This window comes from Marmota monax, unplaced genomic scaffold, assembly GCF_021218885.2.
Source record: "Marmota monax isolate L192 unplaced genomic scaffold, Marmota_monax_Labrador192_F-V1.1 WCK01_AAM20220418_F8-fsc00179, whole genome shotgun sequence".
Classification (NCBI taxonomy): domain Eukaryota; kingdom Metazoa; phylum Chordata; class Mammalia; order Rodentia; family Sciuridae; genus Marmota; species Marmota monax.
In genome coordinates this window covers 4,887,177-4,913,859 of record NW_026695200.1, presented here as the reverse complement: position 1 = coordinate 4,913,859, position 26,683 = coordinate 4,887,177, and the positions used below count along the sequence as shown (strand labels likewise).

At 34.9% G+C, this 26,683-nt stretch overlaps 1 protein-coding gene across 1 annotated transcript; it reads left to right on the top strand.

Annotated features, from left to right (window-relative positions):
- The first annotated feature begins 23,528 nt into the window (after positions 1 to 23,528).
- Positions 23,529 to 25,873, top strand: Mkrn3 (makorin ring finger protein 3). The gene has a single exon (XM_046428822.2). The coding sequence runs from the start codon at positions 23,614 to 23,616 to the stop codon at positions 25,126 to 25,128; it is 1,515 nt and encodes a 504-aa protein (XP_046284778.1). The 5' UTR covers positions 23,529 to 23,613; the 3' UTR covers positions 25,129 to 25,873.
- The last annotated feature ends 810 nt before the right edge of the window (positions 25,874 to 26,683 follow it).

The window sequence follows — 26,683 nt, the reverse complement described above, 5'->3', positions numbered from 1 at the left end:
CTACAATCTGTGTAGGTTTAATATGAGTGATTTATGTTTTCTTATCCTAATTTTTTTATAAAATCCCCTGGCTCATTAGGTCAGTTGGACATTTTTCCAACTTCTATCTGGCCATTCTATCTGGCCATGATAGCTAAGAGACTTTGTCTCAGAACCACTCCTTTTACTTTTGACTAGCATTTGTAACAGCTTAGCAAGCCCTTTATTTCAGATACCTTCTATTTTCAAAAGTTTGTTCTAACAAAGTTCTAAAATACATTTCATATCGTTGTACTGATTGGATTATTTCTCCCAACCTTCATCCCCTGCCATTTGTACTTTAAGAAAATCTTATGCATAAATATTTAGCACAGAAATTATCTGGTGTTTAGCTAGCTAGATTCAGTTGTTCCTCAGACTGGTGATTTTTTTTTATACTTATTACACCTTGAGGATGCTTTACCTCCATTTTCAAATATATCTGCTTTTCAATATCAGTATTAATATGTTAATATAGCACCCAGGTGCTATAATGTAATATTAAGATACTATTATTTAAACTAGGCACTGTAATATAATATTAAGATTAGTATTTAAGCTAGGTACTTTAATGTTGTCGCCAATACCACTATTGTACCATATCACATATATCATGGTACAATCCAGATACATTACAAAATAAATCAGTAAAAATTACAGAGGTATTTGTTTTACTTTCCTAATGAAATATGTCCTTGCTCATCTATCAAATATTATTGAGGATAGAGGTTATTTAAATTGCCTATGATTCAATTTTTCTGGTTTCTACCTGTATTAACTATTGTTATGTTTTGGATATGAGGTATCCACCTATGGGGAGTTTGCCAGTGCCTTGCCAGGGGGTTCTTCTTTCTACCCAGAATGGTGTAAGCTACAAGAGAAAATGAGCCAAAAATAATTAGTGAATAACAAAAGACACAGAGTTAGAAGTAGAGCACCTGATAGATCCAGTCCACAAATGAGTTGGAACTGGATAATTAAAAAATGGTTCCTGTGGTTTATTTAAGGTGGTTTCTCAAAGGCAGAGATAAGGTTTAAGGGGTGGAGTCTTGCTTTATAACACAGGTTGATTGGCATCTTGGCAGATCACACCCATCTCTGAGAGGCTGTGTGGCTACAGCAGCAGGTCACCCCATCTCCAGTGCTGTGTGGGACCAGGCAGAGCTTGAATAAGGCTCACAATTTATCTGGATGGTCATGGCCTGGGTAAATTTGCACTGGAATTTCCCAAACACCAGATTCTTCTATTCAGTAGGCTGCATTGCTAATGTGTCCCCATAGCCTTCAGATGGCTCTTGATATCCCCCTAAACATCCTGAGTTAATACAAGAGGAGAAATAAATTATTAAAGGTGCAACATAATCAATGAATTACTTATCTGATGGATTAATACTTTGAATGGATTACTGGGAAGTAGATGTAGGCTGGTGAGACATGGCTTGAGACAGTGGGGCCTGGAGGTATAATTTGGGGATTATATATCTTGTCTCTAGTCCATCCTACTCAGTCTCTATATCCTGGCCACCATTAGCCAAGCAGACTTCTTCATTCATATCCTTCAATCATGTTGCTCTATCTCCCCTTGGGCCCAGAGAACTGTAGTCAGTTAATCATAGACTGAACCTCTAAAACCATGAACAAAAATAAACTTTTACTCCTCTGAGTTGTTCTTGTAGGTATTTTGGTCACAACAATGAAAAGCTAACTTAAAAACTGCTACCAGAATTGGGGTTGTTTCTGTGATTACATGACTTCATGGTTCATAAGATTTTTAGAACTGGTCTATGGAAGGAGTTTGGAAAAGTTTGGAGATGCAAGCTAAAGACAGCCTTAGTATGGTGTAAGCAGACCATAATGGGTGATTATGGTGGGAGCTCAGAAGACAAGAATGCTGATAGAAATGAAAACAATAAAGAATGTGTGGGTACTCTAATGAGAATTGGACTAAAGGCCATTCATGTTACATCTTAGCAAAGAAGTTGTCTACATTTTGCTCATGTTCTGAGACTTTTTGTGAGTCTGAATTTAAAGATGATGGACAAATTAATCTGGCAGAAAATTTTCAAGTCAGTGTAACATTCAGGCAGTGACATGATATTACTGAATGATTTTAGCAAGGTTTATTCTGATAATCAGGAAAAATTTTTCAATAGAAAAATTTTAAAACTTGAAGTTTGGCCAGAAAAGTGTTTGAAAGTGCTTTTTCTCATTTCTAACATTTTTGGAGTCAGTTATTTTTCATGGATTAGTATTTGAGGACTAGGATGTTTGGTTAGTATATACCACTTTTTTCTTGAATTCTATTATTTTTTATGAATCTTTAAAATTTTTTACTTTATATATTTTTTCTCTCTCACTATCTCTTTCCCTTTATTCTCTATTTTCTTCTACTAACAGACAAACTCTATAATTCTCTATAATTCTCTCTTTCATTTCTTTTTACTTCTATTTTCTCTCCTTTCTCATAATTATCACATTCTACAACACTTCTATTCTCTCACTGTTCACCATTTGAAATTTTAAACCCATTTGCAAACTTACTGTTTTTCCTGTGGGCAATAACTGAACACAGCATTTCTGTTTATTGTGAAAATGAACATTGTAGATGGCACAGCAGGAACTATTTGATTTAATGTTGTGTACTGTTTGCATCAATTGTTATTATTTGTCTCCTCCTAGACTGTGAGGTACTGGAAAACTTCAGGAACACTGTAAGTCAACAGGGCAGAAACTCTACTGCCTCAGATCCATACTTTTAGATGGGTAGATACCAGAACAACATGAAAATAAAGGAACAAATTGGCCCAAACAAACTAGGTTGCTTTAATAACAGAATCTACAAACACCTCAGTAGAAGAAATGTCACAGAAGAAGTTTAGAATGTTCATAGTTCAACTGATCTGCAAGTTAAAAGATAATGTAAGGGGTGAAATCAAAGAGAAAATACAGGAAGTCAAAGTCACTTCAATAAAGAGATAGAGATTCTGAAAAAAAAATCTAGCAGAAATTCTCAAAATGCAGGGATCAATAAACCAAATTAAAAATTCAATGGAAAGCATCACTGGCAGACTAGACAACTTGGAAGACGGAGTTTCAGGCAAAGAGGACAAAATACAGAGTCTTGCAAACTTTTGAACATGGAGAAAAGATGTTAAGAGAGCATGAACAGAGCTGGGGCTGTAGCTCAGTGGCAGAACACTTACCTAGCATGCCTGAGGCATTGGTTTTGATCCTTAGCACCATGTAAAAATAAACAAATGAAATAAAGGATTTCTATCCATATACAACTATGTAGCAAGGGGGCAAAATTACAACATATGCAGTCGAGGGGAGAAATAAAGAATGTCCACGCACTTCTTCCCCTTTCAATGCTTTATTCACTCAAATTAATCAATACAATTGGATCTTAATCAAGAAATCAACAATCCTTAATGCTAGGCACTGCAGTAGACATAATGAATTCACAGCAAACAATTCTAGATTAATTCTAAGCCCTGCAAAACACACTTAATCATGATAGGCTAATGACAGACATTCCCTCTGCAGAATAATTTCAAAAATCTTAAGCCTTAGGCTTTATGTCCAGCAGATGCACACTCACTCAGACCATGGTGATCAGGTCCAGAACCAAGGCAGGCTTTTCCAGGTGTGGAGAAGTTGCTTCTCTCACCAAGGTCCAGAAGAGGCAGTAGTTTGAGAGCAGTAATGATCATGCAGAGGATCAGAAATGACAAGTGATGGGATGTCAGGTCCTTATCAGGCTCTCCAGCTCAAGTGCATCCTTGTTTTGGATGGCTGAATCCCTGTTCATTTGCTATATTATTTATACTAAATTTGGGGGCTTTTGATTGCTCCCTTTAAATCCTTATCAGCTACCACCGGATTTCTCAGTGACATCATTTATCCTGGGGTCAGAAACATCTGGTCTGGTGTCTCCATCCTGATCTTCTCGGATTTCCCTCTTATCAGGCCAGAACAGCTTGACAGAGTCTTCACTCTGTTTATCAGGGTGAGGAGAAATAACTTGTTTGTGGCAATACTGGAGGGCTCTGTGGGTATGCCTGGTGAGACTTCAGGTTTCAAACTGGAGTTTTTAAAATAGAGTTGCTTAGGCTCAGGCTTAAGTCCATTCTCACAAACTACAAAAATAAATATTTAAAGAGACCATAAAAAGAAATTTCAAGAAGCATGGGATAAATAAAAAAAAACAAATTAAGATTTATCAGAATAGATGTAGGCTTAGAGACACAAACCAAAGTAATGCACAATCTTTTCAATGAAATAATATTAGAAAATTTCCCAAGCCTTAAGAAGAAAATGGAGAATCAAATACAAGAAGCATACAGGACCCCAAATATACAAAATTACAACAGACCCACACTAAGGTACATTTTTGAAAATGCCTAACACATAGAATAAGGATAGAACCTTTAAGACTGCCAGAGAAAATGAAAGATTAAATTTAGTAGAATATCAATCTGGATCATAACCAATTTCTCTAATCTTCCTGAAAATCTAGGAAGTCTTGGAATAATAAATACCAAGCTCTGAAATAAAATAGACAAAAGCCAAGAATACTTTACACAGCAAAACTATACTTGAGAATTGATGACAAAATAAAAAGCTTCCATGATAAGCAAACATTAAAAAATCAAACTGAAAATTCTGCTCTACAAAACAAGTTCAATAAAATATTTCATGAAGACAAAAATTTTAAAAATGAAAAATAAAAGTGAAAATCAGCAAAGGGAAGAAATACACTAGAATAGTGCATCAAAGGAGAAACTAATTCAAATTTTAAAACTAGATACAAATCAAAATAACTGTGAATACAACTCATTTTGCAATGATAACATTGAATGCATGGCCTAAACCATCCAGTCAAAAAATATAGAATGGCAGATTGGATTTTAAAAGACTCAATAGTATGTTATATGCAAAAGACTCACCTTATAGGCAAAGACATTCACAGACCGAAGGTAGAAAGGTGGGAAAATATATATCATTCACATAGATCTTATAAACAAGCAAGTGTTTCTATCCTCATATCAAATAAAGTGGACATCAAGCCAAAGTTTACCAGAAAGGACGAAGAAGAAATTTTTATACTGCTTAAGAGCATTATACATCAACAAGACCTAATAATCATAAATATTTATGCCCCAAACAATGATGTATCTATGTACATCAAACAAACCCTTTTCAATTTCAAGGAATAAAATTGAATACAACATAATAATACTAGATGACTTTAACAAGCCATACTCAACCCTAGATAGATCCTCCAAACAAAAAATAAATAAAGAAAGAAGCTATAGATCTAAAAATAAAATTAAGAATTTAGACTTAAAAGACACATAGAATATTTAATTCATCATGACTGAGTACCCCTCCTTTTCAGTAGCACACTGATTCTTCTCTAAAATAGACCATGACTTAGGCCACAAAACCTCTTAGAAAATACAAAAATAGACATGATGACTTGAATTTTATCAGATTATAATGGAATGAATTAGAGATCAATGATAAAATAAAAAAAATAAAAGTTACTCTAATACTTGGAGACTAAATAGTACCAATGAATAACAAAAGAAATCAGGGATGAAAAAAGTACACACTTAGCAGTAAATGAGAATAGTCCTCAAAGTAGCAGGACATAAATTTAACACCAATAAAGTAACTCCATTTTTATACATCAATAATAAATTAATTAAAGCAGAAATTAGAAAAAATATCCGATTCACAATTAACTCAAAAAATAAAATAATTGAGAATCAGTCTAACAGAAGAGGTTCCTATATTGAAACTACAGACCACTAAAGAAAGAAATTGAAGACCTTGGAAGGTGGAAAGATCTCCCATGTTCTTGGGTAGATAGAATTAATATTGTCAAAATGGCCATACTACAAAAAGTGCAATGCAAATTAAATTCAATCCTATTAAGATTCCTGTGATGGTCTTCATATAAATACAAAGAACAGTCAGAAAATTTATTTGGAAACATAAGAGGTCCAGAACACTCAAAGCAATTATTAACTAGAAAAACACAGCAGGAAGCAACACAATGCAAATCCTGAAGTTGTACTATGGAACTACAATAACAAAAATAGCATGGCATTGTTCCCAAAAGAGATATGAAGAGCAATGCTACAGAATTGAAGACACAAAGAAGAGCCCACATAAGTACAGTTATCTCATACAGACAAATGTGGAATAATCATACATTGGAGAAAAGATAACCTCTTCAGTAAGTGATGCTGGGAAAACTGGAAATACATATGTAGCAGAATGAAAGTTAGCCCCTCTATTTCAACCCTGCACAAAACTGAACTAAAAGTAGATAAAGGACCTACACTTTAGATAAGAGACCCTGCACCTAGAAAAATAAAATGTAAGCCTAACTCTCCATCATGTTGGATTAGGATTCAAATTTCTCAGTAAAGCTACTAAAATGCAAGAAATAAAATCAAGAACTTATAAATGTATGCCTGGCACAGTGGCAGACACCTGTAATCCAAGTGGCTCAAGAGGCTGAGGCAGGAGGATCACAAGTTCAAAGCCAGCCTTAGCAACAAGAAGAACTAAGCAACTCAATGAGATCCTTCTCTAAATAAAATACAAAATAGGGCTGGGGATGTGGCTCAGTGACCAAGAGCCCCTGAGTTCAATCCCTGCTGCACATAAATAAATGAAAAGATAGGTAGGTAGATAGATAGATAGATAGATAAATGCAATGGTATCAAATTAAAAACCTTCTTCACAGCAAAGGGAACAATCAAGAATGTGAACAGAGAGCCTAAAAAATGGGAGAAAATATTTACCACTGGCACTTCAGAACATTAATCTTCAGAATATACAAAGAACTAAAAAAAACTTGAGAGAGAGAGAGAGAGAGAGATGAGAGAGAGAGATGAGAGAGATGAGAGAGAGAGAGAGAGAGAGAGAGAGAGAGAGAGAGAGAGAGAGAGACCTGCACAGGCACTTCACAGCAGAAATACAAATGGTCAAGAAATACATCAAAAATGTTTGATATCTCTAGCAATTAGAGAAATGTAAATTCTATCTCACTAAATTCAGAATGGCAACCAACAAGAATACAAGTAATAGTAAATGTTGGCAAGGATGTAGGGGAAAAGTTTACTTATACATTGCTGGTGGAACTGCAAATTAATGCAACCACACTGGAAAGCATCATGGAGATTCCTCAGAAAACTTGGAATAGAACTAGCATTTGAGCCAGTTATCCCACTTCTCAGTATATACCCAAATGACTTTAATTCATTATTCTTCAGTGATGCAGCCATATCAATGCTTATATGGAACCAACTTAGGTGCCCTTCAACAGATAAATACATAAAGAAAATGTGGTGTGTGTGTGTGTGTGTGTATTTATTTATTTCTCAGCCATAAAGAATGAAATTATGGCTTTTGCTGGTTAATCTGGAGATTATCATGCTAAGTGAAGTAAGCCAATCCCAGAAAATCAAAAGCCGAATGATCTCTCTGATATGTTAGTGCTTAAACAAAATAACAAGGTGGGAGAAAAGAGTAACAGTTTATTGGATTAGACAAAAGGAAAGAGATGAGAATGGGAATGGGGAGAGCGGTAGAATGAATCGAACATAATTTTCCTAAATTCAAATGATAATACATGACCAGTGTAACTCCACATCATATTCAACCAAAAGAATGGGATCCTAATTAGAATAAGTTATATTCTATGTATGTATGTATGTGCATATATACAGGAAGACTGATATGCATACCAGAAGCCACTAAGACCTCCAGGAGATTATCAAATAAAAACCTATAGGAAATAAATGGAAAGGAATCAGGGCAGCCTAGGGACAAAAAGCAAACAAAAAAGGGAGTGTGTGTGTGTGTGTGTGTGTGTGTGTATACACACACACACACACACATAATGTCACAACACAGTCTACTCTCATGTATATAAAAAAGAACAAATAAAAAGTGCAAAAAAATAAAGATAAAACCTAGAAAATACTGGGGATGTGGCTCAATTGTTATGCTCCCCTGAGTTCAATTCCTGGTACCAAAATAATAATATTTTCATTGGATCTATAGCTTAGCTACTGTGAATTGAGCTGATACAAGCATTGATGTGGTTGTATAACTGTAGAATAATAAAAATAATAATATATGAGAAAAAACAAAGTGGGGTAGTAGAGTTTGGTTTTTCAGGAGAATCAACATAATCTTTCAGTGCAACTATCTTAGGGAAGGCCAGTATAATTTTCTTAGGATAAGCATATTTATTCTCCTCAGAGGGGAACCAGGTGCCAAGTTTTCTCAAAGTGCCATAGAATGAGGTGTATTAATGAATCAGGCAGCACAGATAATTAGTAAAATGCATTGTGTTGCTTTTTCCTTTATGCTTACCTGTATATCTTTCTGTCTTCAATTGAGGGAGAGGGTTTGAGGTTTTCATGAGTATCAAGTCACATGTGGTCCCATCTCAGACACCATGGTGCCCTGTAAAAGGTATTTTCCAAGATGTAACATCTTGTGTTGTTGATTATTTTGTTGCAATTTATCCCCCCAAAGAGTGGAATATAAGAGATTCCATACTTAAACCTGTGTGTCAGTGTTTGATAAAAATATTGAAAGTAAAGAATAATTTGGCTTCAACTCCCCCCACCCCCCCACCCTGAAAAAAAAATCTTCTGAAGAAATGGCCCAGTTAAGAAAAGATTAGAAAACAATCAAAGCTCATGGGCTTTTGTAAGCATTCCTGATTAACAGCCTACAAAAGGCCTCATTCTTGGAACACAGGATTTTGAAAAAAAAGAAAGGTCATTATTATTCTCCTGGATATAGACCCCAGTTGTCCCTATAAAATTAATTGGAATACAAAAGAAAGGAAGACTGATATGCATACCAGAAGCCACTCAGACCTCCAGGAGTCTATCAGATAAAAACCTATAGGAAATAAGAGGAAAGGAATCAGGGTAGCCTGTGGACAAACAGCAAGCCAAAAAAGGGAGAAATCTGAATACACATAGACATGCAAGCCACTCCAAACAGAGAAAACAAGAAAGGAAAGAAGGAAGGGAAGGAGGGAGGAAGGGAGGAAAAAGGGAGGGAAAGAAAGAAGATACTTCTTTCTACTATTCCTTTTTCCCTCATATTATATCTATATGGAAACTAAAACTCATGGCTAAATCCTAAACAAGGAGAGAGTCTCATTGATGGAGTCTCTCCCTGAGACCACTTTATTTCACAGCTGACTCAATAATCACCATTCCTAATTTTCTTCTTTCCTTCCCTCCCTTCCTCCTTCCCTCCTTCCTTTCTTCCCTCCCTTGCTCTCCTCCCTCCTTCCTTATTTTCTTTCTTCTTCCTTCTGAAAGCCAGAGACAGAAACTAAAACTCTGGTTCAGTTCAATAAAAGCCTAAACTAGGAGTAAGAGAAAACTGAAAGAATTTTTAAAAGCTTTTAGATATAGGAGGAGGTTAATAAATGTATATATAAAATTTTCAGGGGCTGAGGCTGTGGCTCTGTGGTAGAGTGCTTGCCTAGCATGTGTGAGGCACAGGGTTCAATTCTCAGCACCACATATAAATAAATAAATAAATAAATAAATAAAGGTCCATCAACATCTAAAAAAATTCATAATTTACCCCAATTGAGAATATAAAATTCGTATATTAAAATTTAAATTTAAAGTATGTGTATATAACAAAATTTACTAAAATTGATGCATATGAAAAAAACAGCACAGCATGGCTTTTATGTCTCTAAAATGCAGGTTGTAAATCAACATTAGGTTTTGCTAAAATATACCAATTAAAATAGTTTCACAGAATTAATCAATATCACGGCTCAAATTAGAATTTTACCTGGGAATATGACTAAATTTATCTTGATATCCTCAATAGTCTCAGGAGAGTAACTAAATATAAAACATAAGGAGAATATGTCTCACTTTAACAGTGGCCTTGTCTAAATTTTCCATGTCATAATACCTATTTTGCTAATATTTTTCAGTGAGCTCAGATGCCCTAAAGCAATCAATAACACATTAAAATTCCATTAAGTCATTAGGATTTGTATACTGTCTGATAAAACAGAACTCAAAGAAACTGTAGTCAAACTATTGAATAAAACATGTTAAAACAGTGAATATGACCCAACAGGGCCTTAAAGTAATAAAACTTATTACATAAAATTCATTAATAGGCTGCCACAGATGCAGGCTGACATGCCTGGGGGTCTTTTCTCTGGGAAAGGCTGCCATTGCCTCCAATGCTCCCTCCAATGTCTCTGTGGCTGACAAAAGGAAGTCTCTTGTCCAATCAGCAGCCACCTGCACCACTACCACCATCATTGCAGCCTCTGAAGCCTCTGCTGGCACTCTGAGGTTGCCTGATGATCTTCTTTCTGGGTGCTGCTTCCTTGCAGCTGCAATCACCACTGCTGCCACTGCATGTATGTTCATCAAACAAACCCTTCTCAATTTCAAGAGTCAAATAAACCACAACACAATAATACTGGGTGACTTTAACACATCTCTCTCACTATTGGACAGATCTTCCAAACAAAAATTAATAAGAAAACCATAGAACTAAATAATACAATCAATAATTTATATATATATATATATATATATATATATATATATATATATATATATATATATATATATATACATATATACATATACACACACATATGTAATATTTTATCCATTAATGAGTGAATATACTTTCTTCTCAGCAGCATATGACTCCTTCTCTAAAATAGACCATATCTTAAATGACAAAGCAATTCTTAATAAATTAAAAAAACAGAGATAATACCCTGCATTGTATCAGACCTCAATGGAATAAAATTAGAAATCAATAATAAAATAAAAGATACAAGCTACTGTAACAAATGGAGACTAAATAATACACAGTTGAATGAGGAATGGATAGTGGAATAAATCAAGGATGAATTTATTCTACTATCCAGAATAAAAAGTCAACAAATAAATGAGCTAACACTACATCTCAAAGCCTTAGAAAAAAAGAACAAGTCAACATCAAAAGCAGTTAAGACAGGAAATAATTAAACTCAGAGCTGAAATCAATGAAATTGAAATAAAAGAAACAATTGAAAAAAACTGACAAAACAAAAAGTTGCTTCTTTTTTTATTGATTTAAAAAAATGACAGCAGAATGCATTACAATTCTTATTACACATATACAGCACAATTTTTCATATCTCTGGTTGTATATAAAGTATGTTGACACCAATTCATGTCTTTATACATGTACTTTGGATGATGATGTCTATCACATCCCACCATTCTTGCTAACACCCCGCCCTCTTTCTTTCCCAGTTCTTTGAAAAAATTAATAAAATAGATAAACCCAACCGATATGATTCTGCAATCTATATACAGGGTAAAAATGGGAGTTCATAATCTGCTTGAATCAAACGTATGAAATATGATATGTCAAGAGCCTTGTAATGTTTTGAACAACTAATAATAACAAAAAAAGATAAACCCCTCGCCATGCTAATGAATAGAAAAAGACAGAAAACTCAAACTAATAAGATACAGATGAAGAAAGAAATGTCACAACAGACATGTCTGAAATATAGAAGATAATTAAAAACAATTTTGAAAAATTATATTCCAATAAAATAGAAAATATTGAAGACATCAACAAATTTCTAGAGACATACAACCTATGCAAGCTGAATGAGGAGGTCATCCATGATTTAAACAGAATAATTTCAAGTAATGAAATATAAAATGCCATCAAAAGCCTAGCAACCAAGAAAAGCCCAGGACCAGATGGATTCTCAGCTGAGTTCTACAAGACTTTCAAAGAAGAATTAACACCAATACTCCTCAAATAAAATATATGATTCTAGATATATGCTCAGTTTAATAGTACCTTCTCCAGTGAACAGCATTAATGTCTATCTCAATTAAAGTACACATGTAAATTGTAACTTACACGTATAAATGTAAAGTACACATGTAACACCTGCAACTGCCCTTCAATGAAAAGGCTTTTGTAACCTATTCTCACACATTCTGGATCATCTATGATGATCATAAATTTCCCAACAGGTTCTGAAGCAATAAATTTATTCTATTTACCTCAAATGCCATACATCATTAAATCAAAAATATCTGGCCATAGACTTTAGCTTTTCTGGAAGGAGAGACTTTCAGACCTCAAGCTTATAGTACACCATGCCTAGATTTCCATTATGCTTTGGGTCATGTAAACAGTACCCCAAAAAGATCAGCACAGCTACTAATGGGTAGATTCATATGGATGAGAGCCAAATCTAGTCCTTTGGAATACTACACCACTAGAATTATGAGGCCAGTTCTGTTCTCAGTCCCTTGTAAGATGCCATAAAATTGACCCCTTTGGTTACCTGGGGGCTCATGAGTGAACATCAATGTTAGCTCCTGGACTGTCTGAGTGGCAATCCCAAACCACCAAAAAATTGATGGATCTCAGTGGAATGTTGCTGCTTACTCTCATTTAGCTAGGACATCCTGAAAGGACAGGTGCCAAGGGTCAAAAAAATAAGCCAAACTTACAGCAGTCATGCAGTCATCACTGTACTGGATGCCCTAGCCAACCAATGGCCCCCTATCTACATTTATTATAAACTGTTGGGCTATTATTGTCTAAGATTTGTCAGCTTCATATTACAGAACTCTGGTAGGTTTTGCTTCACATATAATTAAAATATAAATTATGATAATATAACTTTACATATCCTAAGGGCCTAGTACAAGACATCCCTTATTCCATATGGAGGAATAGATGTTAATGATACCAAACAAGACTACTAAATACTGAAATGGCTCCCCAGCTGCCAAGCTGCAAAGCCAGATTACTTGTCCCTACTGAGAAGTGCAGCAGAGCAGTAGATTAGGGGAGTGGTGGCCCTGGTGGGTCATAGCACTGGTAGCAAGCACTGTCCATGGCCACATAGAGCCCACCATGCAGGAACCATGAGCCCACACTCAGATGAGCCAAGGCACACCCACCAGTCATCCTTCCACTGCCAGGCCTGGACATATTTATGATGCCTGCTACAGTAACCTCAACCTCTCACTTCCTTACCTGCCACATGAAAATGGAAGTGAGGCAGACTTGAATGAAACTTGGGACTCAAGAATTGACCAATAGCATTAGTATAATTCTAAACCCTAATTAGCGTAAGTTTGAACCAACAGTAGTGAACCAAATAGTATATAACCTCCTAGGCCAGCACACTTGGATAGAGAAAGCCCCCTGCCAAGTTCCCTCTTGCACTTCAAGAGTTCTGTTCTTGTTTCTACTTCAGTAAATTCTACTCTTATACCACCTTCCCATCCTTATCTGTGGATTTCATTCTTTGAATTCGTGAGAAAAGAACGTGAAAGAAGATTGGAGGACATGGCCCACCATTAAGGGTTGCAACACTTCTCAGCTGCAAAGCCCTGCAGCTTATACATACTGCCCCTGTTGCCAATTGAAGCACTGAATCAAGTGTTATCTCAAAACTCCAGTTTCATCTTTTGATGCCCAATGTGGGGCCTCTTTGGAAGGGTAAGTTAAATGGATTAATAGATTGATCACTTTTCCCCCCAGAGTTCTATAATCCATTTAGAAACATCTCTATCTCTATCAAAAATACCAGGTCCCTGTCGGCTGACAATCAAAAGTGTATAGCATGGCTGTCAGTTTTAAGACACAAGAGACAGGTTTACTAGAGGAGCCTTGCTCAATCCTCTTCATTCCTGACAAAGGAATGTTGGTCAACATCTCCTCCCCATCATATTTCCTGCAAAACCCATGTAGATTCAGTGAGCTTCTTATATCCCTCTGAATGCCAGTTGTTCTAATAGAACTCATATATAAGTTTATTTGGAATTTTCAAGTCCTTGAGCACATTTTAGGACCCTAACATCATGAGTCAAACCAAAAGGAGGGTCCCATACCTTTGGTTTCCAAACAAACCCTGTCAATTTTCCTTTGAATGATTATAAACCCATCAGATGAAATAAAAAATACAATCTTAACAAATACAACCAGCATTCCTCAATACGTGATCACTCACTTTTTTAGTATCACAGGAAATTTTAAATACTTTGCATTGGTAAGAGTCACTAATTCAATAAAACGTCTCAAGAGGTGGCTGCCAATGGCAACAAGGTCTACAGGTGATAGAGGGACACCTCAATATGGTTCAGACAATGGAGGATGCCAAGGGATCCTTCTTCCCATTGTCTTTCCAATGAATAATATGCCATTTGGAATTAACACTTGTACACTAGTATTCCTTTGATCCTCAAACTCTACGAAGAAATATCTAATACTTTTTAATACACATTTACACTACTCCATGTATTTTTATAACCTCAAATTATTTTATTGTAAGCATCAAATGACATTCCACTATTTGAGATACTAAAATTTATTTTTTTCATCCAACTACTGAAGGATATCTTTGTTACTTCTAAGTTTGGAAATTGTGAATAAAACTCCTATATATTTTTTGTGCAGATATTTGTGCGGAAATAAATTTGTAACACCTTTAGGAATAACAATTGCTGATAAGAGTAATATAGTGAGAGCACAATTAATGTCATAATAAGTCACCAAACTATCTTTTCAAGTGAGATGAATGAGAATTCATGTTGCTTCATGTTCTCATTCTCATCAATATTTGGCATTGTTTGTGACAGTCACCATTTTGTCACTGTGACAAAAATTATTTTACAAAAACAACTTGAAGGTTGGAAGGTTTATTATGGCTCATGGTTTCAGGGCTTCAGTCCATTTTGTAGTTAGCTGGGTCCATTGCTTTGATCTGAGGTGAAGCAGAACGTCATGGCTAAAGGGAATGATGTAAGAAATTTTCTCAGAACATGAGCCAAAAATAAAAGAGAGAGGAAGAGAAGGAGAGAAGGAGAAAAATAAAAGAGAAAGAAGGAAAGAGAAATGGGACAGGAGAAAATATAGTCTCCAAGGGTATGCCCCCAGTAACATACTTACTCCAAATATTCCCCACCTCCTTAGAGCTTCCACCACCTCCCAGTAGTTCCCTTGGCTATGTTATGGTTCCTGAAAAATTGAGAATTGTATTATTATATAATATTTTTCATTCTCCCATGACAGTTGCTACCTTTGCCTTGTTTATCATTTACATGGAATATATTTTACCACTTGTTTATTTTCAGTCTATGTTATCCTTAAATCTAATCTCTTGAAGACAACATGTATTTGAATTTTGTTTTTTTAATTCTTCAGCTATACTATGACTTTTGATTGGGAAGTTTAATCCATTTAAATTTTGTATAATTATTGGTGTTAAAGTACATAATAATGTCATGTTTTTAATTATCTTCTGTCAGTCTTGTAGTTCTCTGTTCCTCTTTTCCTCTCTTCTTTTGTGTTTCATTGTATTTTCACAATATGTGTTTTAATTCCTCTTTTTACATATTTTCTTTATGTATCTTTTTTTGTGGTTACCAAGAGGCTTGTATAAAACATGTTATAATCAGTGTTCATTGTTAAACTTAATAACAACTTAATTTTAAACACAAATAAGAACTCGACAATTTTACTTCTTCCCAGCACATATTTTATATTCCTGATGCCACAATTCGCATATTTTATATTATATGTGTATACATGATATTAACATATTTTTGTGATTATATTCTTAATGTTTTTGTCTTTTAACTTTCAGAATAAAATTAAAACTTATTTACTCAGTACCATTATAGTAGTTCAAGTTGATGCATTTGTGAATATACATATTTCCTTCCTGCATTTTATACTTTTATGTGTGGCATATACATATTTCCTTCCTGCATTTTATACTTTTATGTGTGGCATATACATATTTCCTTCCTGCATTTTATACTTTTAGTATCCTTTCATTTCAAATCAAAGAATTCTACCATGTTTTGTAAAGCAGATATAGTGGTCATGAACTTTATCAGCTTCTGATTCTCAGTGAAATTCTTTATTTCTTACTCTTTTTAGAATGATAGGTTTTTCTGACATAGAATGTTTGGTTTTCAGCTTCTGGAGGAGGAGAAGATTGATAAATATTTACTCCCCAAAATTGTCTTGGCTGAAGTAAGCCACTTTTCTTTTCTAGTGAAGGTCACTTAGAGGTTGGCATTTTGGATGCATGATACACTCCCTCCCTTCTCAGAGGCTCTTAGATTATTACTCTTTGCCATGGACTGAATGTTTATGTCACCCTCCAAATCTCTGTTGCATGCTGTCCTGCACTGTTATAGTATTAGGTGATGGTGCCTTTGGGGGTCATTAGGTCATGCAGACTAAGCCCCATAATTGAATTTTGTACCCTTATTATAAGAAATAGAAAGGAGGTAGTGTTTTTCTGTATCATAAAAGAATATTGGGAGAAATTGGCCATCTGCAAACCAAGAAATGGGCCCTCATTAAACATTAGATTTGTGAATGTCTTTACCTTGGACTTCTCAGCTTTCATAACTGTGAGAAATAAGTTATATTTGTTTAAGCCACACAGTATATGGTATTCTGTTATTGCAGAGACCCAATACAAATGTTTCTTCCCTTTTGGATAGGTTTATTAGATTTGCTATAGGTATATTTTCCCATTGTGTGTATGTGTGAATGTGTGTGTGTGTGTGTATGTACAATAGACATTTGCATAATTTTTCATTTTACTTTGAAAATTCTGCTAGTAATGTTTTTAAATATACAAAAATGCTGTCAATTTTATATGTATCCAATAGAATGTGAATATACAAAGGCTTTCTATGGTTATGGATATTAGTAGTACTTACAAAGCAACTTATTGTTGCTTTTAAAATTTTACCTGGTGACAAAATAGAAATTCTATTCCTAAGTTCACCCTGCAATATGAATATGGTCTATGAATAATATAAAACAGTTTTAAAGAACAATATCTAAATATGTTTGAGATGAATTAAAAATAACGTTTAGATTCACATAGTTCTATATTAGACTCATTATTTATAATCATTTTAATTTTAGTGTTAACAAAATTTTTTCTCTAACATTATTAATTGTTATCTTAAGTTAAGGTCAGGGGCTGGGGATGTGACTCAAGCTGTAGCGCACTCGCCTGGCATGCATGCGGCTCAGGTTCGATCCTCAGCACCACAAACAAAGATGTTGTGTCCGCCAAAAACTAAAAAATAAATATTAAAATTCCCTCTCTCTCTCTCTCAAAAAAAAAAAAAAAGATAAGGTCAGTTGTATCCTGTTCTTGCATTCTATGAGAGGACTAAGATTGAAATACCAGATTCAGAGAAATGTTCATAAAAGGAACTTATTTTTGAACTTCCATTTTTTTCAAAATTATCCTTGATAATTTATTTGTTTTAGATAAAAACAACATTGAAGTTCCCAACATTTCAGTGAATGTGAAAAAGACATATAGTTTTTTTTTTAATATTTATTTTTTAGTTTTAGGTGGACACAATATCTTTATTTTACATTTATATGGTGCTGAGAATCAAACCCAGTGCCTCATGCATGCTAGGTAAGCCCTCTACCAGTGAGCCACAACCCAGCCCCAAGACATATGTCCTTTTTAAGATCAAGGAAATTACTTTCTCTTCCTAGTTTCCTCTGAGTTTTATCATAAATATAATTTTAACAAATTATGGAAATATTGTGCACTTATTTTTTTGTTTTTCTCCTTTAATACACTAATGTGGTTGTTTATAATAATGATTTTCAAACATAGAATTAATTTAAAGTACTTTGTCATTTTTGTATTATTCTTTTACATATAATTGAATGTCATGTTTCTTTTTGGTGGGTGGGGATTTATAATTGGAGATTGACTTGTTTCATATCAACACAAAAGATAAATAGACCTTAAGTAAAGTTCTTACATGTTCCTGTGTGAATTTTAAAAAAGTATTATTATTATATGTTTGTACTTCAATAAATCTTTTGTTGATTTACATCTATTTATGAATATGGTCTATTAATGTTTTTCTTAAAAATGTAATATGATTGACTAATAAGTTTTCTGGTCCTAGAGTTTTCTTTGTATGAAAGTTTTTAATTATAATTAATTTTCTCTACTAGCTATTCATATTTTCCTTTCATTATTTTTTATAATTTTCAGTTTTCATTTCAACTGTATTTCCATATTTATTTAATGGCCTAGGTTATTTATGGTATCTTCTTATGGCATCCTTAAATTCTAAATATATGATGAATTTTATAATTTTTTATTCTTGATATTGGTTAAATAAGTGTTCACTTATTTTTCCCAAAGAATCTCATCAGAAGATAATCAGTTTTGCTAAACACAGTAAGAAACAATCTTTGGCTATTACATTCCTTATCTGTTTGTTTTCCTATATTAATTTCTGTTCTCATTTTTGATATGTCCTGCATATATTTTCTTTTGGTTAAGTTTTCTATCTTTTTTGTAATTACTTTAATTGAATGATTGCATCAGTTTTCCCTCTGCTATTCAGTCAATTATTTCTGCTCCTCCTAGTAGTCATAAGCATTAACAAACTTTCCTAAATTTTAGATACAAGATGAGACACATCTTATAGTCACTTAAGTGTGATTATTCACAATTCTCTTCAGTTAATGCCCAAATAATTTTGAAAAGAAAAGGAACATGGAAAATGACAAGAATATTTTTGTTTCTTTTATGAAATGATATGCACTCTATGTCTAAGGACCCAAAACTCAGGTTAACTGACTTTTTTCCTCTGTGGCCCAGCACATCTGTGTAAGATTACAGGTGGCACAGGTTTTTATATCTGACAATGCCCCTCAGGAACTCTTCTTATAGGGAAAGAAAGAAAGATGAATTCAAAATTATTATTTGACATTCCTCCCACCCTGTCTTTTTGTTGTTTGTTTTTTTTCTACTTTGGGGAGATGGATTTTTTTTCATTCTTATGAATGTTTTATCATATTAAAATTTTGTCTCTAAGCAGAGCTTTCAGTGCATAATAAATGTTTTAGTATGTGACCTATTTATTGTCATGCAGTTGAAAGTATTTATATTCTTTGTGCTTTCTTCTATTGCCTTTAGGCTATTTAGGTTAATACTCTTCTAAATTTTACCCCTTAAGAATTTACTACAATATATGTTTATAAGTACTTTAAACAGTTACTTTTTGGATTCATACAGTTTCTATAAATACTATAGATGGAAATATTAGTCTGATAGAAGCTATTTCATTTGGCTATAAATTAAAATTTAAATATGTTTTGTGTTATCAATTTGATTATGACAAAATTCTGTTAACTACAACAATGCAGAAATGTAGCTGAATTTTGACACAGAAATCCTCCAGAAGACTTATTGACACTTTCATCATTTGATTATAATAGATAAGCCAGTATAATTTTTACAATCATGCTACTTTTATTATATTAAATAAAATAAATATATGAGTAGCTGTGGAATTATTTGTATCTTTATTTTATATTCATATTGAAACTAAAACATTTTAAAATAATTTTATTGTATAAAATTAGGGGGACCAGATGCAGATTCCTTAAAATAACCCACAGGATACCCTCTCCCATGATGAGCTAAGGATATCTATTCTGTCATAGTAGAACACAATAATATCATAATAGGATGTAATAATCACAATAATGAGGAAACAAAAAATACTGTACAAATAAACTACATCTGATCTTCTGAATTAGAAGCAGAAACAATTTGCTCTTTAAATTTCAAAATAACAATCAGTTTGGTCATCAATATTAGACAATAAGCATTAATTTCTGCTTCTCATGTTCCAGGAAATTCCAGGGACCCCCTAGGCAGATAGCAATAAGTTTCACTTATCAAGAATAAAAACAAGTTTCAGGGTTCTTTGATTAACTCCAAAATAGCAAAGACACTTATAGATATCTCATATATTGAATCTGGTAACAGATATTATTCCATTTATTTTATTAGAACTATCTCATTTAATATTGACAGCAAACTTGTGAACCAGTCATTATCACTATTACTGCTATTATTCATGTTGTTTGCTAGATGAGGTAAAAGAACATAATTAATGTATGCAAGGGAGGAATCCCAGTTAGTGAGTGGAGGAGAATAAAGAATGTGAAACCATAATGTTTAATTCCATCCACTTGAATTTAATCTCTCCTCCAACTCTACCCCTTCCCATAGTGCCTAAACCTTTGTTCTTCAGCATCTGTCTGTGCTCTGTGGGAAATTGCTTAGAGATCATTACCTGTTTTTTCAATTTGGACATATTAATTATGTGGAGGCAGCGTGAGCTATTTGTAGGGAAAGACTGAAGAACCATCTGGCTTTTTTATATCCCATCCCTATAGTTCACTTCTGAACTAGCCTACCACCTCCTGAGGTATTGTTAAACTGTGTGGACCATGCCTCCACTCTGCAAAGCTGTAAATCACTTTCCCCGTTTTTATTACATGTCCTGGTAATGTGAGTGCTTTAGCAGAGCCTTCAGTAGGAGCTTTGCTTACCCTTATTGCTTGTGGAACCCCAAATGCTGACTATCTAAGTGGCTCATCAGCCAAGTTCCAGTCCCTGAGGAATCTCAGGTTTTTTTCTGAGGGAAGAAGGCTTTTTGAAATAAATAACTAAAGAAATGTCACAAATGTGCTCCCCCACAAAACATGTGAAAACATGAATGTTTATCATACATAAAGAGTATGAATATGGAGAAAGGTAGTCACAGAAAATTCTCTAAGGATAGCACTTTGTCTAAGATGGGAAATATTTGCTTATTTCTCATAAGATGCACTACCCAATATATTTAGTTATTTGGTCTCATATATTTAAATATTGGGGTTTGATTATATTTATAATACTACATATGAAATATTGCCAAAATAAAACTAGGAGATACAAAAAACATGAGATGGTAGGACATCAACATAATTGGGAGCCATAGAGTGAAGATGTGAAAGCAGATATTGCTCATCCTAGGTGTATATCATTGAGCAGGTCAGAAAACATTCTATTTCTCAGATTCCTATGTTTGAGGGCTTGTGATGGTCAAATACTATATTGAACTTCGGTGTTCAATCTTGTTGCAAACAGTCACAGGTGGCTATTAAATTTTTAATTAAAAAATAAAAATTCAAATCCTCAGTTGTTCTAGCCACATTTCAATTTCTCAGTAGCCATAAGAGGTCATGGATATTATACTGAATGGTTCATATATAAATTAATCACAGAGAATTCTACTGCACAGATATATATATATATATATATATATATATATATATATATATATATACATAAAGAGGATCCAACATGACTTAGACATAGGTCTGGGAATATAACATTAAACATTAAACAGATAATATATATCTATACATATTTAGAATTCTTGTGTTTGTGAATCTGTGGAGAAATTGGTACACACGAGCTCTTGTGTACAGTACTAACTATTTTAATCCCTCAGATAGTTAACTTTCAATGCTGTCAAAATGCTTTTAAGTTAAATGTCCAATTTATTTCTTATACAGAATGGAGAGAGATAAAGAGAGATACAGAGAGAGCATTAATATTTCATTGCATTCCTGTCCAATGTCCTTTTAAGTATGCTTACTAAATGCAGCATTTTTACCTTGAAATTATTCTCAATTTTCTGATGCTTTCCACCAATAATTTCTTTACAATTCTAATGTCTTTTATTCCTTTGCTTGTCCTAATGTGTTAGCCATGACTTAGAATATAAATAAAGGCTTTTCTGCCTTTATATTTATGTAAGAGAGAAAGCTGTATAAGCTTTACTTGGAGAATAATTTTAATTGCATATTAAATTGACATAATAGACCTTATAATTATTTTTTTGCCCCTGACATTTTTATTAATAGATTTGTTTATAGGTGTATGACTACTTCAACTTTAAAGTTTAATTGTCAAACTTGTTCCTGATATTGTCTTGTGGTTTTTAGTATTTGTTATTAATTAGTGATAATACTTTTAAAATTACAGAGCTTTGTCAATCTTGGTTATTTAAGCCTTCTTCATTTTACCCTGATAAGTTGCACCAGAAATTTATGAGTTTCAAAAAATCCTTTCAAAGAATTTTACTTGACTTAGCCCCCTCATTTTATGCTTATTGTTCTTAATTCATTGCTTTTCTATATTTATTATTTGCTACTCTCTGCTTTCTTTGCTTATGATTTTTTTTAAATTTCTTTAATTAGGACTTAATACATTGACCTAAAAGAGTATATAATAAATATTTAAACTTCTGTCCACTCTTAAATGTAAATTCAGGTTATAAATCCCTATAAGGTACATGTTTTAGCAAACAAGATCCAATAATATTTAAAGTGGTGACATAACAACACATAAGGGTTTATCTTAAGAAATAATTAGTAAGTTAAATATTTGAGACTTTAAAGTTCAAATAATCATGCAAAGAAAATGAAGGAAGAGAAAATAATTCTCTCTCCCCAAAATGCTGAAAATTACAGGATAAAACTTCGGATATCATCAAAAGTACTCTTATAAATTTAAAAATACACATGGAAATTATTAATCTAATAAAATATATCTAAAACAACAAAAGAATGCTCTCTCATGGAAATTAAAAATTAACACTTGTGAGAGTATGGCAAAAGAATACATTATGAGATGCTGCACTGCAGCAATAGAGTATGGACATAGATGAAAGGAAGGGAAACAATGGACCATCATGAATTAAATCAACAGGAAAAATAAAAAGCCTGGGTCCCACAGGGCAGAGTGGTTTATTAAGACAGCGTTAAGACGGGACAAATTTACAGCTTCTACACTTTGGGGGAAGCGAGAGTTAAGAACTATAACAAAGGAAGACATCTGACAAGCACTGACAAGCCTCGAATGAGAAAGGCTCCCTGCTGACAATGCCTTGCTAGTGAAAAGCGTATCCACAATGAAAGCCCCTAAAGTTAAAAAATAATAATAATAAAGACCAAAAGGAATGCTCTCTTGTCAACAGAACAAAACAAGAAAAAGCTTCTAACACTGGAGAGTCACGGAGTAAATAATTAAATAATAAAATACAATAAGTAAAGCCACAGACATAAAATGGCGTGAACAAAAAAATAAATTTATAGTATTTGTGAATGAAATGCTTCAGGAACAAAGGGAGAAAGCAACGATTATGATTTTTTTGTAACAGATGGAAAAAATAATCAAATAAAATGTGCACAATGGATACTTGAAAACATTTAATTAAAACCTCATTCTCCGGAGAAAACGGTGATGAATGGGGGGATTAGGGTCTGCCTGAACAAAGCCGGAGGAGTGGCAAACGCCATACAAAGGGGGCTGTAGCCGCTCCGGCTCACAAGAACAAAAAGAAAAATGTCAGCTTGGAGATCCACAATGCAGAGCCAATAGCATGCAAGTGGTGTCACCACAGGAAGTGTCCTACACACTTCCTACAGAACAAGCAGTAGGAACCAAAGTTCACAGGGACCAGGTTTCAGGGGGGAAGGAAAAAAAGTGAACACTTCTTCTAGAGAAGCCACCGTGCTCGATCGGAGCTCCAGGCTTCAAATTTTAAACCTAAAACAACTAGAGACATTCTGGAGCCTTTTTGGGGACAAGAAGGTGCTATGGAAGAGGCTGCAGCTCCCTTTGAAACTTGCGAGGCAGATGGGGCCGAGGCAGGTGCCGAGGCAGCGGGGGAGGGTGTGTCTGGGCCGGGCCTCCCCGGGTTTGAGGTCTCTGGAGAGTCTGCAACTTTAGGTGTAAATCCTCTCGACGTGCCTTCGGGCCTGGCCTCATTCCCTGTGGCTCCTGGCCCAGCTCACCCCGGCACAGAGGCTGTGGGGCACGCCCAGGCCGCAGGGGGCGGGGCCAACCCTAACCCTCTTCCGGAACCGAACAGTGGCGACTGGAGAAAGCAAATCGTCTGCAGGTATTATCTGCATGGGCAATGCAAAGAGGGGGAGAACTGCCGCTACTCCCACGACCCCTCTGTGCGGCAGATGGCCAGGGAGGGCCACGTTTCGCCGCCTGAGGCCTCTGCAGACAGAGGACCTAGTACGGCTGCGCAGAGCGAGCCCCCGACTCAGGAAGTGGCGGAAGCCCCTCCTGCTGCATCCTCAAGCTCCTTGCCTCTGATTGGCTGGGCTGCTGAAAGGGGTTTCTTTGAAGCTGAGACAGACAATGCAGGCCTTGAAGCTGCCGGAGGAGCAGGTGCACAAGGCTGGGAGGGTGCCATTGAGTTTGTTCCCGGGCAGCCCTACCGAGGCCGCATGGTCCCACCGTATGGTCCCGAGGCTCCTCTACAGAGGCCGGTGCCTGAGAGAGAGCAGATGGCTGTGGGCATGGGGATGCAGCTTTGCCGCTATGCTGCCAGGGGACGATGCATTAATGGGGAGAGCTGTTTTTACCTCCACGGAGATATATGCGACATGTGTGGGCTGCAGGCCTTACACCCCGTGGATGCTGCTCAGCGGGAAGCTCATATAAGTGCCTGCATGGAAGCACACGAGAGAGATATGGAGCTCTCGTTTGCTGTGCAGCGCAGCATGGACAAAGTGTGTGGCATCTGCATGGAGGTTGTCTATGAGAAAGCCAACCCCTGCGACCGCCGCTTTGGCATCCTTTACAACTGCAACCACACCTTCTGTATTCAATGTATCCGCAGGTGGAGAAGTGTCAGACAGTTTGAGAACAGAATCAGTAAGTCCTGCCCACAGTGCAGGGTGCCCTCCAGCTTTGTCACTCCCAGTGAGTTCTGGGTGGAGGATGAGGAAGAGAAGGAGAAACTTATTCAGCAATACAAGGAGGGAATGAGAAAGAAGGACTGCAGATATTTTGCTCATGGCAGGGGTTACTGCCCATTTGGAGAGAACTGTTTTTACAAGCATACATACCACTGGGGCCATCATAGGCGAGGTGGTGGCCCATCCGGCATATACTGGCATCAAGTTTTGGAGCCTGTGCGGGTGTCAGAGAGCAACATGCTCTTTAAAAGCAGTAAAAAGGAGCTTGTCATACGTTGGCTGGCCAATCTGTTGTTTAAGCGGTTTCTTGCAATGAGAGTTGGTTTTCCTTTCTCTGATGATCAGTGGGCTTGGCTTTATTATCAGCTGGAAGAATATTTCAATTTTAATCCATAGTATCATGCTGTGGCACATGGTCTAGTCTGCTGAGGCTCTGTCATCTGCTGTTCTGCTGCCTGTTCTCCCTTTATTGATTGACATGCCTATTGCTTTCAGGGGCTATTGAGGCAATCTTTATGCAGTGTTTCTCTGTTTTCTTGTCTATTCCCTATTTCTCCCCACAAGGATTATGATGTTTTCTGTGTTAAAAAAAAGTAACAAAATGTCCTTACAGTTATTGTTTGGTGAAATGAATATTTCTGTCAGTTGATGGTTTGTTTTGTTATGTCTGTTTCCAACAGTATTCACTCAGTTATAGTGTAGTGTTTACAGAATTTCTACTCATTGTGAAGTCCCTCAAGAATAATTGTGACAGTGTGAAAAGAGAAGTCTTATTGAATTAGGAGCTTTTTGCCACAATAGCCTTAAAAAATGGACCCTTGCAGGGCCTTGCAGCTGCTGTCTTGTTTACATGTCTGTTTTTTCCCTCTTTCCTCTTCAAGTGCACTTGTTAACTTGTGGTTACTTTGTGATTTCGTGTTTTACTTGACCAAAACCAAGTGCATATGTTTACATGTTTTTATCCTGTTTAGCTTGATGTGAAATTATTTATATTTGGAAGTATATATTTAAGAATGACATATATATATACAATATGTGTATAAGTATTAAAGTTATGTATTTGAAAATATATATAAAATAATATACCCCATAATATATATGTTATGTAATAAAATAAATGCAGAGATGAAAGCTAAAAATCAAAGGCTAGCAATATGGGCTATTGTGTGAGTTGTGTGCATAATCTTTCTGTCCCTGCATAGATGTCAGTGATTAGCATCTAATGAAAATGACTCCATGTCTACAGCCAATTTTAACACACTGAAATCTTAAAGGACTTAGAAAGCATTTTATTAGTAATGCCTATGATGGCATTAAGAGCATACTATGCTTTTATAAATACAGAATGTCTGTTTCTATGCAATTTAACCACAATCTTATGATTCTTACTGACAGTAAATTCTAGGATCAGGTAAACAGTTCTTTGCCTTTAATATCTTATGAATAGCTAGATAGCTGAAGACTTTCCAAGTCACTGGCTTGTGATAGAATTTACAAATAAGAGTAATAGATGAAAAAAGGAAAAACAATAAAAATGATGAAACCATTAAGCATGTAAGAATGGAAAAATAAAAGAATGAAGAAAAGACCAAATATTAAATTTAGAAAAACTTTAATACAGGCTATAATTACATTAAATAAAAGTAGTTTAAATGTGAAAAGTCAAATGCTATAAAAAGTGCTTAAAATTACAGTGGAACAACATGCTGTTTAAAATGCATACTTAGAGTATAAAAAATACAGAAGCATATAGGCAAACTAGGAAAAAAAATTAAACAGGTGCTGTGCCTCTTTATGACAGACAGATTTATATTAAGCATAAACATTGCTGGAAATAATGAGGAATGATGTATGAACATTAAGTTATAATTCACCAGAAATATATGATATTCAGATTTTGTGCTAGTAGTATAACATTGTGCTAAGTGTGCAAATAATTGATAACAAATAT

Excerpts from the sequence above, each read along its gene's own strand:
- Mkrn3 (XM_046428822.2), top strand. The coding sequence starts at position 23,614 with ATGGAAGAGGCTGCAGCTCCCTTTGAAACTTGCGAGGCAGATGGGGCC.